General features: G+C 40.9%; 1 protein-coding gene across 2 annotated transcripts in view; it reads left to right on the forward strand.

Annotated features, from left to right (window-relative positions):
• ARMH3 (armadillo like helical domain containing 3) overlaps positions 1-18,807 on the forward strand; it is a 126,520-nt gene that overhangs the window by 33,370 nt on the left and 74,343 nt on the right. For both annotated transcript variants that reach the window (XM_018069237.1, XM_018069238.2), the window contains exons 17-20: positions 938-1,003; positions 2,069-2,138; positions 3,633-3,693; positions 6,546-6,634. In XM_018069237.1, coding sequence (XP_017924726.1) covers positions 938-1,003; positions 2,069-2,138; positions 3,633-3,693; positions 6,546-6,634 — 286 coding nt within the window. The remainder of the gene's footprint in view (positions 1-937; positions 1,004-2,068; positions 2,139-3,632; positions 3,694-6,545; positions 6,635-18,807) is intronic.

The following is an 18,807-nucleotide window of genomic DNA, read 5'->3' on the forward strand; positions in this document are numbered from 1 at the left end:
CCTACAAGGAAAACAAGTAGCAAATGTGATAGTAGGGTGAGAAAGCAGCATCACAGAGCTAGGTCAGCAGTCCTGGCAGAATGTGGTCCTGTCTCATGGGAGGTATATACTCATGGTCTGACTGATGTCCTGAATGGTGATTGTGTTTGCATGGCATTTGCATTTTGCTTGCTTGCAAATAAAGACCTTTCCTTCTTAACAAAGAATGAAAAGGTGTAATGTTGATAGCAGGTGCAAGGATTCTGAAGTAATGTTTCCTCAGGGTACAACCTGAAAGCTAATCATCTACATTTTAAATTTTTCTAATTAAATGGGTTTGGCACTTTTTCTTCAGGTGGATGCATAGATAACACAAGATAAGAAATTCTGTTTCTCCATAACAAGGGCATGTTTTGGTTCTGGTATTAAGGCAGGTTATATTTATTACCCATCCTGGCCATGCATTATCTGGAGAAGTCTTTTTAATTTAGAGATGGTCTTGGAATGAGCTTTGCCTGAGGGGTGGAACAGCTGCTAGTACTGCAGTAACTTCTGGCATGATGGGTCCATTAAAATGCCAGTTTAAACCTTCATCCACATAGTCACAGAAACTGGTGTGCTGGAGAACCACCTTCATATATTATACATCTGGAGTACTTGTTGAACTCTTGACATAGTGGTGTGTGCAGTCCAGAGTTTGAATGAGCAGAAGAGGAGAATGGAAAATAAATTGCTAACCAAACAAGCAGTAGTTCAGGCTTTAGTTAAAGTGGAATTGGGATCAGGAGGGGTTTACTTTTGTGTGACTGGAAACATCGGTGGGGGCAAGAAGTTACAGATGTCTTTAACTTTATAGTTATATGTTGGGAGTATTACACTGAAACACATGTGATTTGAGAGGCAACTGTAAGATGCTGGGCTGTTCACATTTCCTCCCTCTTCTTGCCCTTTTCAATAGGATCAATATGCTAATGCTTTTCTTCATGATGACAACATGAATTTTCGTGTAAACCTACATAGAATGGTGAGTCTTTTCTTCTAGATTGTTTTCTCTTTGGGATGCAAACTGAGAGGATTTGAGACCCTGTGTGTTGAAAACTGTGTCACAGACATCTAACCTAGATTGCTAAGGCATGTAGAAATACTGTGAGAAATGCAGTAGTTGGGAAATGATTTTGAAATTGCTCTCAGAATGTCTCTTCAAAGAACAAAGAGCTGGTTGCCCTGTCAGTGAATTCAGAGGCCTGTGTAGCTGGGGAGGAGCTGCATATTATGAGATCTCTGAGGAAATCAGTGGCAGAGGGAATGTTCTGCCTTAATCTTCAGCAAGCATGAGCCCTCATGTGATATGTAATAGCCAGCTGGAATTACACGGAGTACTCTCATTTGGCTTATGCTTCATCCTGAAGGTGATTTCTTTTCACCTTCAGGGAGGAAAGTATTTTTTCCAGAGCTTTGTCCTATAGATATCTGTGGGGAGAGTGTCATTACCTGGCTCATGAAGCTCTGTAGTTACAAGTAACTTGAATGGTTATGCTAACTTGATGCATTCTGTCTTTGTTATACTGGCAAATTCCACCTTATCTGACAGTGAAGCAGCACTTAAAATTGTCACTAATCCAGAACAGAAACAAACATCTTACTTTATAGTGAGCATACTCCAAGGATGCCAGTCCTTACCACTTAACAACAAACTTGCCATCTAGTTAGCCTTTCTGGTCTATTACAATAAATACCAAAGCCACTGAATAATGCACACACGGTTAAGAATGCCAATCAGACTTCTGGGTCAGGAACAAATCAGTATGTTAACCAAGGGGGAGGAATTGCTGTGTGATTTGTTTTTGTCTTGTGGTGTTCACACCCTCCCTCCAGTTACACAGCTAGAGAAACAGAACCCCAGTATGGAAAAGCAGGCACAATTTTGCTCCAGCCACGGCCTTTAGGATTAATATAGTTAAGACAGCAGTTGGAGAAAAGGACAAAGGGAAGCCTGTGCTGATGATACTACTTGCTTGAAAAATACAGTAATACACAGACTGTCACTTCAGGCTTCTGCTGATTTCTTTTCATCTTTGTGTGTTTGAAGCCGATGAGACATCGTAAGAAAGCAGCAGACAAGAACCTGCCCTGCCGCCCGCTGGTGTGTGCGGTGCTCGGTGAGTATTGTCACAGTACCTGGGTGCTTGTGGTTCCCAAGGCACCTCTTGTTGTGCAGTAGAAATATGAGGTTTGTGGCTTAAGTGGAGGGGTGGATGGACTTAAAAGGAGGACAGTTACATACTAAAGATGTTTCCAACAATGGAATGTCCATCTCCATACCATACATGGCTGCTTCACAGACAATTTAAATCCAAGATTGCAGCTCTGTAGCAAGAAATCCTATATGTATTTACAGAAGCCAGTTGGCCCCTTTGATATGAGCTAGTAACAACAGGGATGACAGTTGATTAATAAATTCAGTTTCAGGTGAGTGTGGTAACAATTAGCCCTAAGTACTTTGTAGGTGATATGAGGATGGCAAACATATGGAAAAGACATATTTGTGAATGTGTTTGCTGGGTATTTAGCTTTTTCTGGGTAAAAAAACAATAGGAATGTCAGTAGCTAGGATTGGTTTTGCCTGCGGATATGGAGGCATCGTTAAAAGCTTTTCATGCAACACATGATTAAATTGTGGCTCTCGTTACTGTGGGGGCCAAAAGAATAAATGCGTTCAGGAATGGATGAAGCCTGGATCCCTGAATGACTCTTAAGCAGGATGGTATGGAAGCAGTCTTAGACTTCCAGCATTTTCAAACGTGTGCTTGTTGAAGCCAAGACACAACAGCTGCATGAAGAGCATTTCTAGACTTATCAGATCTTATGCACTCTTTCTCTAGACTGTTTTTAGTCACTGTTGAGTCATACTGCTGGGCTATAAGTGCCCTGGGAGGTTACAGCTCACAGTTGTTACCACTGGCATGGGATAAGCATTTTTTGCTGAAGTTGTGTTGAGCACACACACATTCGATTATCATTTATTAGCTGAACCATCATAATTTATCTCTTTCAGTGTATTTCTATATTCTTTACCTCTTATCCTCACACTGGGAGCCCTTAAATGGGCAGCCCATTCTCCTTTTTTCTTTTTTTTTCCCCCCTGAATTAATATTAAGCAGAAGCCTAGCCTATGTTGAGATCAAACTAGCTTTACTTCAGAATTTGTTTTAGGGAAGAATAGGTGTTATCTACAATGGCTCTTTAAGTAAACTTCTTGTCCATTGTTTCTTGCAAGAATAATTTTCTAAAATTTGCTTCTTAATGGAGTTTTCCATTAGTGACAAGGCTTGAAATACGAGAGCAATTCTAAACATCAGAATTCATTGTATAGTCTTTATTTGACTCTTAGTGGGGGAAAGTATATGGGGAAGCAGTACCTCAAAGCAAAAGGATACAGTATGTACCATCAGTTTGCAGTAGTTTCTTTTCTAATTCTAGAGGATGTCCAATGCTCTTTAAAACAAACAAACAAAAAAGTGAAATTCCTCTCATCTAAGCAGGACTGTTGTCTGGTAGAGGTAGGTAGGTGGGGCAGTTTGATTTCCTCATAGTCTGCAAGATGTTACCAGTAGCCAGCTCAATACTTACTTAATCATTTTCTTTTTTGTCAGATTTGATGGTGGAATTCATTGTAACACACATGATGAAAGAATTTCCTATGGATCTCTACGTGTAAGTGTTGTGGGGTAACTCACTGTGATTTCATTTGAAGTTTGAATTCGGGTGGAATTCTGCTCACAGAGCGATCTTCCTGCTGAAATAACGCTGTGGCTGGTGGGGAGCAGGATGGCGTTTCATGAACTCTTCCAGTAACTTTTTCTAAAATCCTCTGTGTGCCAGAAAATTGAAAGTGAAATGAATTTCTACCTTTCAGACTGTTTTCCTAATCTACTTGATCTAACACAAAGAGCTTTTCAGTCTAAAAGAAGTTTCATAACACAAAGTCATTGCAAGAATCCCCACTTCCCAGAAGATGAATCTTGGTCTAGAAACAGAAAAGACAGTTTTAAAAACCCAAGGATGACTGATGTGAGGCCTGGAAGGCAATGTGGAGAGTAAGAGAGGTTTAAGCCTGAAATAGCTTGCAAGGGGTAAAACTGAGCAATGGGCAAAAGGAGACAAGAGGGCAGAGCTACTCATGAGCATTCCATGTGTCCCACGGGGGCCCCTCAAATGCTTTTGTGCTGCTTTAGCCTGGAGGGCAGAAATAGGATTTAGGCAGATTGTTGGCTTTGCTCTGACTGTTTGTACAGTGCTGAATTTCCCCAAGGCATGAACAGCACTATATTCTGTAGAAAAGATAAAGACACATAGGATGTTTTCCCTTAAGATAACTTTTCACCATGTTCTGATTTTGCCCACATAACCCTGCAATTACAGTGCCTTTTCAAAGGTTGTATAGTTCAGTTGAGTTTGTGAGAAATGTTTTTTTTAATGACAGTTTCAGAATTAGTTGTAGATGGGTATAATGCACTGGAGTTTCACAACAAAGATATGAACTGCTTGGGCTCAGAAGTAATGTCACATCCAGAAACTGCATGAGACTAAAAACAATGAGTAGTAGCAACCACCAGTGGACATCTGTATCCATTAATTTTGGCATGTTTGTACAGTCCTTTCACTATGCTCCTGTCTGAAACCATCCCATAGCAGACACAGTTATTGCAGACAAAGTGGGCGTTCTGAATGCACAAGTAGTGTCATACTTCTCTGCAGTACATTTAAAAGGTGACAACATGAAGCTGCTCAAGGGCGGGCATATTAATATTTAAAAGAGAAATCCAGATTGCTTAGAGTAAGGGTGCTTTTTGTCCATTATATGTATTATGAATCCTCAGCATAAAACTAAAAAACAGAAATACCCCACTGGGATGGATGTCTTTGTAACTAAAGCAGTTTCACAACTAAAGCAGTGTAGTTTGGGAGTCTAGGCAGGGGTACTAGGACTATTATGCCCCTTCTAATCCCTTTCTGTCCGTGCCTTGATTTCACAGTAGCTGTATGCTACTGTGTACAATCACAAGGTTTCAGTGATGAGATGTGTATGCAGATTATTTTGCATGAACAGCTATTGTTATTATAAAGAAATGTTTTAGCCATTAGCAGATTCTCTCCTGTCGGCGTCTTAAATAGAGTTTGGCTTTTTTTTTTTTTTTTTTTTTTTTTTTTGTAGAGGCCAATTTTAGACTTACAGCCAAGCAAATATGTAGGTGAAAAGGTGCTGGGCATTGTCTGGTACCAGTAACATTAGAAATAGGAGGTTTCTTCCCAGAGTGATTACTGTTCCTGATCTGAAGACAGCTGTCTATCCTAGCTGGTTTGCTTCCTTTTCTTGGTTGAATTTATGAGAATGCTATTTGAAATACAGCACTTACTGTGATGCTCAGCGATTATAGATGGGGTTACTTTTGTTCATTCAAAGTTAGTTTTAGTTCTTACCTCATTGTGGTATTTTTGGGATCATCTAAAGGTCTGAAAAGAATAAGATGCACCTTCTGCATATTTTTTTCTACAGCCTTATTTTTAAAGCCTGCTGTTGAACTCTTCACACCATTTTGAATAAATTCCTTGCAAATTTCTAGGATTTGATTTCTCTATGTTTATCTGATGTGTAGTGTCTTTTCAGAAAGATGTTCACATTAATGAGATGTTTTTGACAAATAAGAATTTGGGGAAAAAGGAATTTTTCTTTTTTGAACCCTTCCTTCTATTTTTTCTAAATGTTAATAAGTAAAAATAGCCTGACCTAAGAAATTGAAATTTGTATAAATTTTTTGTCTTGTCCGTAATGATAGCTAGTGATGAGAATTTACTCATTATACTGTATATTTAGTTCTGATATTATTTGTGAAGAATGTTTGAGCACCTGAAAGTTTGTATGAGTGCTAGATGCTATAGAGACCTATAGGATTATTTGGAGACTTGACAAGTACCCTGACTGTGTTGGGGGATTCCAGAGGTTGTATGTGTAGTGCTTGATCATTCCAAAGCTCCACCTAAACTACTTTTTAAGGAGACTGGAAAAATGAATACAAATATCTATCTTTTTTTAAAAAATGTAATTAAACCACATACCTCAGTCAAACTAAAAATCCTGTAGTTTTTTTGACACTCTTACTTCCTTTAACCTCATCATTTGGGGCAAAGAAACTGAGAAACTCCATTGTGTCCAGATTTTACAATAACATGCAGTATCTCATACGTATGGAGCCTACAAGTAACTCATTTTGTAGAGCTTATGAGACTCTCAGGTAAGGGTAGCAAAGAGTGGAAAGTGTTAATTAAACAATGAATATGCATTTGTGTTCAGTCCAATCCTGTTGAGCTTAAACTGACATACAGGCCCCTTTCTTTCATTTTGTCTGATTCTTTTTTCATTCCCTTTGGGAACTCAAAGCCACGAGTCCCATCCTACTCTGATAGTCTTTGAGTTTCTCTGCTGCTGATTTCGGAGACATTTCCAGGTTCGACGTAGAATTCCTGGAAAATGCAATGTCATTAATCCTTTGCCCTCTCTCTTCCAGACGGTGCATTCAGATTGTGCACAAGCTGCTGTGCTACCAGAAGAAATGCAGAGTGAGACTTCATTACACCTGGAGGGAGCTCTGGTCAGGTACTTTGCATCTGCAGTGACAGTCAAATAGGAAAAGCCCAGAGCAGTGGCTGTTAGGTGGCTGTGACTGCTTGTTCCATTGCTACAGGGTTAAACAGCAAGCAGCAGTTCTGTTAAAGCATCTTTATTTTGCTTCTCAGTTGCTACATGCAAATTGCCTCTTTTGGAAAGCCAGTTCATTATCATAATGGTAGCTAATTTACTTTCTTGTCTGGCCATGATCACCATGGTATCCAAATGTCTTTGTTTTTCTGTTTCATTACCTGAGTCCCTGTTCACCTGATTAGAGAAAGGGAGTAATGTTTTATGGAGTAGTGTTTCTCTCAGGTATTTGTGAGTAGAAGGAAAACAGGCTCTTGGGTAAAAGGAGATGGACCTTACTTTTCCTTTTTACTGTCAGAGCTGCATACACATAGAGTAGTGTGTGCAGCCCCTTCTGAAGAGAGCAGCTTAGAAATGTCACTGTGAGGGAAGAGAGGCTTTTAACTCTGACCTTTGAGTTGATGGTAGGTAAGTCTGTTTCATGCCACTTGTATCCAGAGATAGATAAATATTACAGGGTTTGACATAATCTACTGGACATAGCTTTGTAGGACTCTGACATGATGCAGTTATTGCGTGGGAGGTCTGAGGAAGGGAGTAGCAGAATGGATGATGAGACCTAACAGACGTTTTTGGTGGTTAGGGTGTGTGCTTCTGTTCTTATCTAGCAAGCAGTGAAGTAGCTCAGCTAGGAAAGTACAGTTAATCCCCTTGCTGTTGTGGCTTAAACAAGAGCTTTATGAAAATTCAGGGGAACATGGCCCTAATTGTGTATTCCTGGAGCTGTGCTCGAGACCTAGGATCCGTGACTTGTGTAATGCAACTCCCATCAGAAATTTGGGAGAGGAGGCTTTTGAAAAAGGCTGTGATGAGTGGTTTGTGAAGCTGTTCTAAGTTAACACTGAGTACTTGCCTTCAGTAGCCTTCCCCAGCTAGGTTGTAGGTACAGAGAAATGAACGGACAATCTGAGTCACTTTCAGTTATTAAATTTTCACTTTGTGTGACATGTGGCCCATTCAGACTGTCTAAATTATTCCTGCAGAAGGTGAAACGGGTGCCACTAATTAAGGGATTACTGATTTCTTTTCAGTTGTTTTCATCAGAGCAGAGCCCCTAGAGGCATGACTGCAGTGTAGTGCCAGTAAGGAGAAGTGTGTGTACAATGTGGATGTCTTTTGTGAATAGAAACTGCATCTGATAGCATGTGTGATATCCTCTCTAGTTACCAGTGAACCAGAGCCATTTCTGTTTGGCCAGGCTGGGCTGGATCTTTCCTACGCACTGGCAGTATGGAAGTTTCAAATATAACACCTTTTTGCTTGAAGGTATTGTTCTACAGTTCAACACACTTTTAGGCATCTTTCAATCCTTAATTTTACCTATTTATGGGGGGAAAAATAAAAATCCTTGCTGCATGCTGAGATTCAGTATCTTGGGATATTCTTGTTAGCTGTCTCTAATTAAATGGTGTTTGTATAGTGCTTTGGAAACGTAAAGGGCCTCAGAAGTGTTGAGTACTGCACACGCTTTGAAAGCAAAGCAGTAATGTAGAAACCACTCAGGTTGATCAGGTTTCTGTGAAGGACCTGGAATATCTGCACACCTGATGTAACTGAAGAGCTTCGTGTGTACTATGGATTTCTGTGTGTTTTAGGGAGATCCTCTCATGTTGGAGTAAACTACCATAAGAATATTTCAAAAACAATTTTTTTAGGGAGTTGAGGTGAACAGAGAGGTTCTTCAGTAGCTGCCAGGTGGTTTATACAGGCTGGAAGGCCCTGGATGGAATGGTACATACACCTGTAAAAGGGCACATCCTGGCTGCTCCAACTGTGCTTCTAGAGTGTTGTATGTTGCAGAGTAAACACTAATTGCCAGCCCTATCTTGAGATCTAGTTCATAATTAACTCTTATCCTTGTTAGGGTTGCTCTTTGGTTACCCAGAATGCTGCTACCTTTGATGTGAAAGAATGACTATTTCTGTGGTCTTGATCTAAGTTACAGAAAATTTCAAACCAGAGCACAGGGACTTGCGAATTAATTTCTATCCTTCATATGACCATTGGGTTTTTATTTTGGATTCAGGAATTAGTCATAACTGGATGAACAATTAAAAGAGAACAGCTGTTCACTGTAAGGTCTAAGATCTCATGTTGCCCCATCAGGTGTGCTTTACAGAAGGTCTTCAAGCCTACACTTGTCTTCTAGAATGACAAGGTGTGTGATGAGTGAAGCAATGCCCCTGTGGTGCAGTTTGGATAATAGCAATGGAGGCCCCTCGAACAGGACTGAGTGGAACAAAGAAGCTGGAGGGAATTGGTGTAAGGAAGTATTGAAAGAAAGGGAGGGAGTTCTACCTGGCACGTAAAAGAAGGAGAGTTTTTTCAAGCAGAAAATTGAGTGGGAGAAGAAGACAAAGAGACTAGTGTGGGGTAGGTAGTCAGTATAAGGTGCGGAGGAACCGAGATAAAGGTTGTAGGTGGAAGCGGTAGCAATGTATGGAGCCTTCTGTTCACTTGCCAATTCTAATGTTAGCTAGTCTCTAATTAAGGAAAGCCACTCGTGTGTCATCTGATTGATTGATGCTCTTCCTTTGTGAGTGCTTTGTCTTCGGTATGGAAGGCCAGCAGCACTTCGAGAAAGTTTCTGCATTTACTTTTCTGATACTAAGTTGCAGTGATGGCAGAGAAAAGCAGTAAAGCCAGGTGTTTGGCATCTCTCAGGACACATATAAGGCTTTTTATGTAGTCTGCAATACTTTATACTTTTTTGGATATGCCACTATGTGGCATATTGTTTGCATATGATCTTATTTCTGTTGAACTTCCTTTTGCAGCATCTGAACTTAAAGAGGAACAATATTGTTAGTCTTTGGATGTGATCCAGCCTTATCTCCTTTATTAGAATAATTTTTTCATATTAAGTCAAGGGACCAGGACTATGGCACTTAAAGCAGTGTAAGGCTCTAGCTGTGCAGACCAGATGACCAAGAATGTTTAGCTGACAGAGAAAGATGCAGGAATTTGAGAGCTGGAAGCAGGACTGACAGAAAGGAAAATCTGTGGGTGGCAGGAGTTGTGTGTATAAGCTGACTTTAGCTATAAGTAGTGTGAAAATAAATACCAGATCACTAGTGGAGCTAAATTCCAGAATATCTAAAAAGGAATGCTGGAGAGTAAAAAGCAGTTGTACTTTGATTAGCCTGTGAAACTGATTGGCAAGTGCATTTACTGATAGGTAGACCAGACATTTAGATCCAGACATGTCTGTTGATTTGGATTCTTCTTTATTAGCCCTTTTCAGCAGACTATTCACTTCAGTTCCACAGTCTGTGATTAGTGTGCAGCTGTATGAGCACTGTAGAAAACTTTCAGGTTTTTCATCTGTGACAGTGCACCATTGCTGGTGACTAGCCTGGAAATTTGACCAAGGTCAGAAACTTTAAGGGGGTATGTTTGTGTTGACCCATTCCCTTGCAGACATTTTGACCAATTGGAAATCTCCTGGACAGTTATGCCAGGTACCTTATACTTTTTAAAATCTGATTTACTGCATGTCAAGTGTAAGGTACTTTATATAGCTGATAAGGAAACTTGACTTGGTAACAGCCAGTTCCCTGCTCTCAGAAATAGCCCTTTATGCCCAATGTTTTTGGGCTAGTTTGTACAGCACTTGAGTGATGGATGGTGCTATATATATGTTGTTGTTGTTGTCAAGCATGTATAAGCTATGCCAAAAGAGTTTTCATGAGTCATTTAAGCTTTTTATATAAAAAGACCTCATTTCTACAACTCCTCCCACCTCAAAATTAGCAATGCTTGAGCAATTCACTCTGAGCTTAGGGGGTGCAGGTAACTTCTTTGCAGTTGCTATGGTTCACTTAAAGCAAAACCCATGTTTAAAGAAACAGAAAAGCAATTCTAATATAGACTTATAATAGCAAGACTAGAGCATAAAAAAAAATCTTAAACATAATGATGAATAATAGTGAAATTGCATTCAATTGCCCTAATAAATAGCTAAGTAGGATTAAAAGTGAGCTTGCCATTAGTAAGTATTGAAGATGAATATCCAAATCATTTTAACATGTTATAGTTCTTTATCTTCTAGCTTAGTTAATTTGATAGATGCAGAATGCACTATTAGTAAAGGTACTTCAAATATGTAGCACTATCAAGAAGTTAATTTTTCTTCTTTTTCAGTTTAGAATTATCAGAGTTTTGCAATGCTACTATACAAAATTACTTTTTCCTTTTTGTAAACTCTTCAGATCTTTCTGCCAGGTTCTGTGTTTATAACATGAGGGTAATATTGCTTTCAAAATGTTTTTGGGTGAATACTAAAGAGATAAAAGGTTCCTCTGTGGAACATTTTAAAATAAGCAATTTTTTGGGGGGAGTAGAACCTCACCCTCACACAACTTGAAGTATATATAACTCTCTTGCCCTTATGCAGTGCATATTTAAAGTGGTATTGCTTAGTCACTTTTCAGTCACAGAAATAATAAAGCAATATTGATTATTGATAGTAATTGTTATCTATGCCATTTCTGGTTCTAAACTGTTGATCAGGTCTGCTTCATTTATGTTGCTGAACTGGAAATCAGGTGATGTGTCTCACGTTCATCTCTAATACCACTGTCACTGTCACATTCTGCAGCAGCTACCTGGCAAGGGAAGCTTGTCTTGCAGCTCTTGTGGAGGCAGGATTCATATACTGATGTACCAGACAGTCTAGTTCACTAGTAAAGTGCCTGATCTCTAGATACTGTGAGAGTTTGCAAGATCATAGAGCTTGATCATTAGCAAATGACTTAAAAGATTTTAGGGAAAAGACTTAAAAATATAAAATTTGACCTTCTTACAAACTTGCGGAATGTCTTTCATGGCTTTAAAAAATGCTGCCAAGGTTCAGGATTCAACAGTGCTGTCTTGTGCATGCTTGTGAAGTCTTTGAGGTTCAGAGGAAGCAGTCATGACTCAGCTGATGGTATAGATAAGGCTGCTGTGTTAATTTCCGTGCAATGAGGAATTCTCTAATGTTCTAACAAAGAAAGAAAGGTCCTTAAGCTTTGAAGGATGTTGAAGCATAAGAGAATGGTCTCTTCAGCACAGCATCTTCAAAGGTAACTAATAAAGATCATGTGTAGGAATAATGTAGAAGAAATAGGATGCTTGTGTGTTAAGTGTAAAATGCTTTCATAAAATGAAATCTAGGGTGAGTACAAAGAACATCTGTTTGTTAAATGGTTCTACTTGAAGAATAGAACTGTCTCTACTTTGGAAAGAGAAAGAAGTAAATATATGAGACTTGACCTTTCAAATACCTTCCAGCAGAAATGCATTCTGACTTCACTGCACTGCTTGTAAACTGTAAAGAGAACTATGGAACAAATGCTAGAGTTTGAATGTCTTTGTAGGTCAACACATTCTACCTAATTCAGGCTTTACCTGGTGCTCACCCTCTCATTTCTCCATGCCTTTTGAAGTGAGAGGCTGGCCCAACTTTTCAGAGTGCACATCAGAATCTCCATGTGACTGAGAGCTCCCAGCCATGTGCCATATGCCATGCTGGAGATTTGGGATTTCATGAGCCCTTTGAGTACAAGGTGATGCTGGCTTTTTAGAGTGCCACCTGACTGAGGGAAGTGGGAAGGATGGGCGCTCTCTGCTGCTCCCAGTGGTAGTGGCAGCACCAGGAACTGAGGAAGGAAGAAGCAAGAATAGTGTTCAGGCTGGTTAAAGATGCAAGGGGAATGGGAGTTCTGAGTTAATGTAAAGGGGAGGTCTTTAGAGCTGGAAAGGATCTTGACCTGGGAGGATGGAGAGTCTAAGGTGAAAGGGAGGTTGTAGTGGCTTAGGAGGAATAGGAGACCCTGAATACAGGAGGGACTGGGTGGAGTGAGATCTGGGATTAGAGCATTAGGGAGGCTGGCAGGTGTTACTGGGTAGAAGCTCGGTGTTAGAAATCATTGCATGATACAAAGAGGGAGTTGTTCATCATTTTTAACTTTCAGGGATGGAACTAATATCCTTTTTCTATTCTCTTATTTGAATGACTTGCTGGGACCATTCCTTGGTTTAGGAAACTGAGGAATGAGAGCTAACATCTAGCTTAGTTGTGTATCCTAGGTATCTATAACCTATGGTATGCTTGAAAGAGGAAAGAATCTTTTCTTCTCAAAATGATGTTTTGACAGTTTCAGATGTGCTTCTGGCTTCTTTCTGTGTCAAGAAGGACTAGACACGACTTCACAGGTCTCATTAGCACCCTGAGGGCAGAGATGCTTACCTCTAGGATTGCAAAAAACAGCGAGGTCTTTTAGTATTCTGATGAACTGGATCATTAAGTTGAAGTTTTTGAATTAGTGTTTGTTTTTTAAGTGCCTCAGTAGATCAGTATAAAAATTGTGATTAAGTAGCATTTTATGCAATGTCCTTGCCTATGGCAACTTACCTCCCCTTTACTTGTAGATGAGTGACCAGCAAGCTTTATATCCTCTTCCTTGTCTTTGGAACTGAAAGAAAATAGATAATGTTGACCAGCTATTTAATAGGAAGCCCAACAGGTTTACAAACACTTGCGCTTGTTGACTTTAGTGAAGTTTCTGAGGATGTGGATTAATTCTGAAAACCTGTTGGAAAGAATATAGTTTCTCACATAAACTAAAGGCTGTAACTGTTATGTGCCATGGAATATGTAGTGGGAATTAGCAGTCCTTAGAGGGTCCTTTTTTCTTTACTCATAGGAGTGCTGACGCTTGGAACATGTGATACTGTGTTAGCACAAGGTTGGTTCGAGGTTGGTGCAACTGTTATTCCTGTTACCTATTTCAATGAATTTAGGAAAGGAATGACACTGAAAGGTAGTTTTATAAAATAATTTTTGTTTGTAGTTGTGGTGTGTGTTGTGGGTTGATATTCATCGATTTATTTAATTTGTGCTCCAGGCAGCACTCCCATGTTGCCCCAGAAAACCCCAGTCCCATCTTACAAAGCCCACTTGCAGGCAGAAGCATATGTGAAGGTCAGAAGGAAGACTGCAAACATCTGCTTGTAGTTTTCTGCTGCCATTCTCACCCGATGGGCCAATTTCATGTTAACCTTTCCACATTACCTTCTTCAGCCAAAGCTAGAATATTTCTGTGGTAAGAGCACACAGCCATTTGGTGAAATGTCCCAGTATAAATCTCTTAAAGAAGATTGTGTAAGAAATGCAAAACCTCAGTGAATTTCTTGTAAAAGAGGATGTTCTAAATTCCCTGCATGTGTAATTTTTGGGAAGCATCTGTTTTTACTTAAATCTTAGTGTTCTGTTACTTAATTCTAGTTACCTATAGTAATGTTAACATATTTTAATACTGATGATAAAGAGCTTTGCCCTGGTAGCTAGTGGATAGAAAAAGAATAATACAAGAATTTGTGGCTGTTATTGGTCACCTGGCAAGAGTGAGGATGGGAATTCATCCACAGAGGCTTGCTCAGATGAGCACAAAGGGAATTTAGTCATTTGCGTGGACAGAAGTCTAGCAAGCTTTTGGTCATCCTACCTCAGCCTGGCAGGTCTCATCCAGATATATTGCTCTGTCCTGCAAATTCCTTTTAAAATAAAGTTAGCAAACGCTGGAGAATTTGATTGTGAATCCCTAACAGTTTGCAGATCGTAGGAGATAGTGTGAAGATTTCTCCTGGGAAACGATCCCATTGATGATAAAGTGTTACAGTCAGCTGTTCGCAGCCCTTTCTTTGTATGCATGGAGGGGTTGCAGCATTCAGAATGCAGTGATTTATCCCTGCCCCCTTTTTGTGTTTAAACAGAAGCACTCCTGGCTTCCTTACCTTGCTATCTTTCCATGTTCTCACACAATGTTTCTGCTTTTTCTTCAGATTGTCCTCCTTTTCTGTTTTAAAACCCTGTGCAAAAATGTGCAACCTTAACTCCCAAGACTACTGTTTAACTAACAGTGTGAACCTACACTGTCAGGCAAAACAGAACTGAGCTCAATACTTCCCCTTTTCTCTAAAGAGGAATGAAGTTTGTGGGTGTTATTTTTTATTTTTAATAAAAAAAGCATATTGTTCATCTGAGCTTTAGCTTAAGTTGGAAAATTTGCATTCTTTCTTATTGCTAGCTGGATTGCCATCAAGCAGCATTGCTCTGGCATCAGCAATCAGCATTTCCATTAAGCTTGCAATTTTCACACTGTTGGCTCCATTTAGGAGGGAACAGGGAGTACCGGGGATGGGGGCTATAGAAAGAAAGTAAAGGGTTGGAAGTGAAGTGGCCTGCTCGACTGATCCTGGGAGTGGTGGGTTATGCCAGCATGTGCTCCAGCCCTCTGGCAAGCTGTTGATTCTCATTTATAAAACAGGCTGCTTCCATGCTTGTACCCTGAGAGTCATGGGGAGAAGAGGGAACAGCTGCAGAGTGCTGGTGCTGTTGGTGGGGAGCCTGCCAGTAGCCAGCTGCTTTCTGCCACAGAGCTGTGGTGGCCTGGGGGAGGAACCTGGGGCAGTGGCTGTGGCAGCAAGCAGGGGGGCAGCGTGGCTGTGGTTAGAGGAGTGTCCAGCCAGGTAATTGTTACAGGGGGGTGCTGGGTGCTCCCTCCTGATCAGAGCAGAGGGAAGGAGCTGAAGCATGGTTGACTGGTGACGTTGACAGAGCTTTCATTGCTTCCTCTGCTCCCCTGAGTGGGGACTGCAGCATTGGTGCAACAGTCTTGTTTTCTAGTGCTTTGGCTGATTGACAGGAAGCTGCAAGTGCTGTCAGTGAGTAATTGGTTCAGTTGTCCAAGAATGCTGGGATAGTTTGTGCCTCAGGGAGTTCTGGTGCATTAGTTTGTAACAGCAATGTAACTATTTCTTGGACACGCTTCCTATTCCTACAGCTCTATCTGGAAATTACCTCTGTTGGTTCTTTCCTGTCAAACCCAATCTGTAGATACTCATCTCCCGCTGAATTTGTTTTGATCACTGTTCTGCTGAGTGCCTGCCAGTGCTGAATGTGGCCAGATCTGCACCTTTTAACACTCTGGTCATCTCAGAATGTTGTATTTGAGCCTTTTGCTGCCCTAATTCTGCATTGCCTTTCAGTTACAGCATTTACTACAGGTGATTAGTCTGTGCTGGGGTTTCTTCTCACAGCTGCACATTGGGCTATATGGTTATCCTACCTTAGCCCTTGTGACTTCCAGTGTGGAACAAGAGAGTGGACTGGTCTGTTGTGAGAATTTGTTATTTCCACATTCTGTGCTGTAATCTCTCTCATGTAAGGAAATCATGCTGCATTTTGGAATCTGGAAGAGCATTATGAGAAAGAATTGTTTGGCCTATTACTTCTCAACAGTCATTTGATGTTGACCAGTTAGAGACAGAGCACTGTGCATAGGTGGACCTTTCATCTGGCCAGGTACAACCAGGGCTCTTCTTGTTGCTCTATTGATGTTTCCAGTGCTGTTGCAGGCAGAGTAGTCTGGTTTTCTCTTTTATGTTGGAGGAATTGAAGTACAGAAAGACCAGTGCTGCTTCCTGAAGAATTGAATCCACTTTCTTCTCAGTTCCAGTCTAGTGCACTAAGCCTTAGCAGATCTGGCTTGCCATGTGCTACAATGAGTGGAATGGACCTTGCCTTCAGAGTATGTACATGTGAACAGGCTGGCTGTGGGAGGTCCAGGGTGGTTACTGTGCTGGGGCACTCATAGGCAGATGATTTCTTTGTGGCATGGAAGTGTTGCCCAGATGTCATTATCAGCTGCCTTTTAGTGACATGTGGGTGGAGAGCCTCCTAAAGGTGTTGAGACACGTAGAGGAGGACACTGAATATACTGTTGGTACAATGGTAATTTCCAGAGAGAATGGGAAAATCACTGTTCTTCCCAGTGTACCCTGCAAGTTGAAGGGTAGAAAACTGGAGGATTTTAGTAGAACACAAGATCCTGCTAATGGATGTTATACTGCAGCTGAGGAACCCTCGCAATTCTCTTTCTCCCTTGCTCCTTTGTTGAGAGCCATTATATGCACCATTAGAAGATTTTTGACCTGTAAGCGCAGCAGATGCAGTGACAGAGGCCTCCATGCTGTGCTGAACCCATCCAGACTCTCATTGATGTGTGTCTCAGGGCTGTTCTCTTCTGCTCTGTTGTGCAATAACACATCAGAACCTTCTGATGCTCCTGGCAGAATCTGTGCTACATTCTGACTTGCCCAAGGGATGGTACTACTACTTATTTTTTATTCTTAATCTACCTCCACAGTCCTGTTGCATTACACATGATCCAAAGAGTGAATACTGAGACACTAAATTAGATGAAAACTTTGCATGAATCCCAGTTTGGCTGGGGCTGAATATACTTCTGTTTGAAACAAGGTTTACAGGGCAAGAAGGTAAGTCTGCTATAGGAATAGGGGAAGGAGTGAGTGAAGGGCATCTGTCCTTAACTGGAATTACCTCCTTTCTGGTAGAAGAGGAGATTCTGGCTACCCACAGTCTTCTCACAGAGGATTGGCTTGAAGAAGGGCAGCAAATAACTGAGTGGAAGTACTGCTGCTCCTTGGCAGACAGACTGGCCACAAGAGCTGATTAGGGAAAGTGTCTGTCTTCAAAAGCAGCTGTGCAGTGGAGGAGCTAAGAACCTCTTTCTCTGCAGTCAGTTCAATTTAAAAAGCAAGGAGAGTATCTGTAAAAGCTGGTGATGTTGCTTTTCATCCTTTGGCTATAATAATCCTTTGGAGAGAAAATTGCCTAAAAACCAACCTGTATGCTTTACACCACTTTCACAGACAGCCAGTCACATGACTCTGTGTCCACTCACCATGCTTTTCTACTTGGTTTTGAGGCTATAAATGTAGGTGTTCAAAGCTGTGTTCTCTTCTTATTGATTTAAGAAGCATAGTCAGTGTGCTCAAAATGAGGAGCTTGCATGAAAATACTGGTGACTGCTTGTTTAGTTTAGATACAGCCTCCTGCTTTTGTTGCCAAAGAAGTTCTAGTGACAGGGTTGTATTGTGAAATTATGGATGTTTCGAGACTCACCATAGTGGGTGTATTGGGTCCTGCCAAGAGATGCCAAAGACAGGTATCTATAAGGGGGGAAAAAAAAAGACTCTAGAGGCTATTGCAAAAATGGTGCTGTTTTCCAGTTCATGTTGAAATAGATGTCATGCCCAAACTATCCATCACTGTTAATCTTGGATTTGGGGTAAGGTGGCTGAGCCCAAGCAAGGGTCACAGTGCTGTCAGCTGCTGTGCAACTGAGAGACTGAATGGCTCCTCTGTTGTGGGAAAAAAAAAAAGGATAATTTCCTGGCTGGTGTGAGAGGGTAGCCTGCAGATGGGCTATGAGAGGCAAACAGTTGATTGCAGCAGAGAAAAAGTGACACATCTGGTTTGGCTTCAGGTTGCTCAGGAATAGTAGCATCAGTGCCCTGTTGGAGCTCAAGGGCAGAGGGGTTTTCAGCCAGTTGGACATTTTCTCTAAAAGTTCATTTTATGTGTGTAATTGTTGCTGAAACGCACTGGGCACATGAAGCTGGATCTAAAAGTTGTTGATCCTGAAAACTCCAGGGCATAGCTGTCCTCATTTTCAGTACAGTCTGCCTTAGAAGCAAACTACAGAGACACAGGAAAGAGATTTAAGGGTTCATGTTCCACAGTGATCCTGTTCCTTAGAGCCACTTCAGCACAGGCTGCTGCAGAATGTGCTGGTGTGGAAACAGATTGGTTGCTCTTTTAGTATTGATATAGTGCATATCCTAATTAGGAACACTGCAACTTTTTTAGGAATGTGTGGTTTCCAAACAGTTGGATAAATTTATCTGTATAGTGCACACAGTGTCTGTAAACCTGGTGGGTTAGTTCTTCTCACCAGGCTCTGAGTGCAGCACTGAGTTTCCTCTTCATGTGACAGCACAGCCCTCTCCTTCCTAGTTCTTAGGGAAGGACCAGCACAGGTCAGCTGTGAGTAGTGGGCTGTGATGCAGTGCAGTTCAGGTATAAAGATTTATTTCAAGCTGTGGTAATCACTTGTCTTCTTTCTAACTGGAGCAGGAAAATGAAACAAGCGAATTCTTCTCAACAGAAGAATTCTTCTCCTTTTATTGTTGTCCCCAGTATAGAGCGGTGCAAGTACTTC

Source organism: Manacus vitellinus, unplaced genomic scaffold (assembly GCF_001715985.3).
Source record: "Manacus vitellinus isolate BGI_N305 unplaced genomic scaffold, ASM171598v3 scaffold_15_pilon, whole genome shotgun sequence".
Taxonomy (NCBI): domain Eukaryota; kingdom Metazoa; phylum Chordata; class Aves; order Passeriformes; family Pipridae; genus Manacus; species Manacus vitellinus.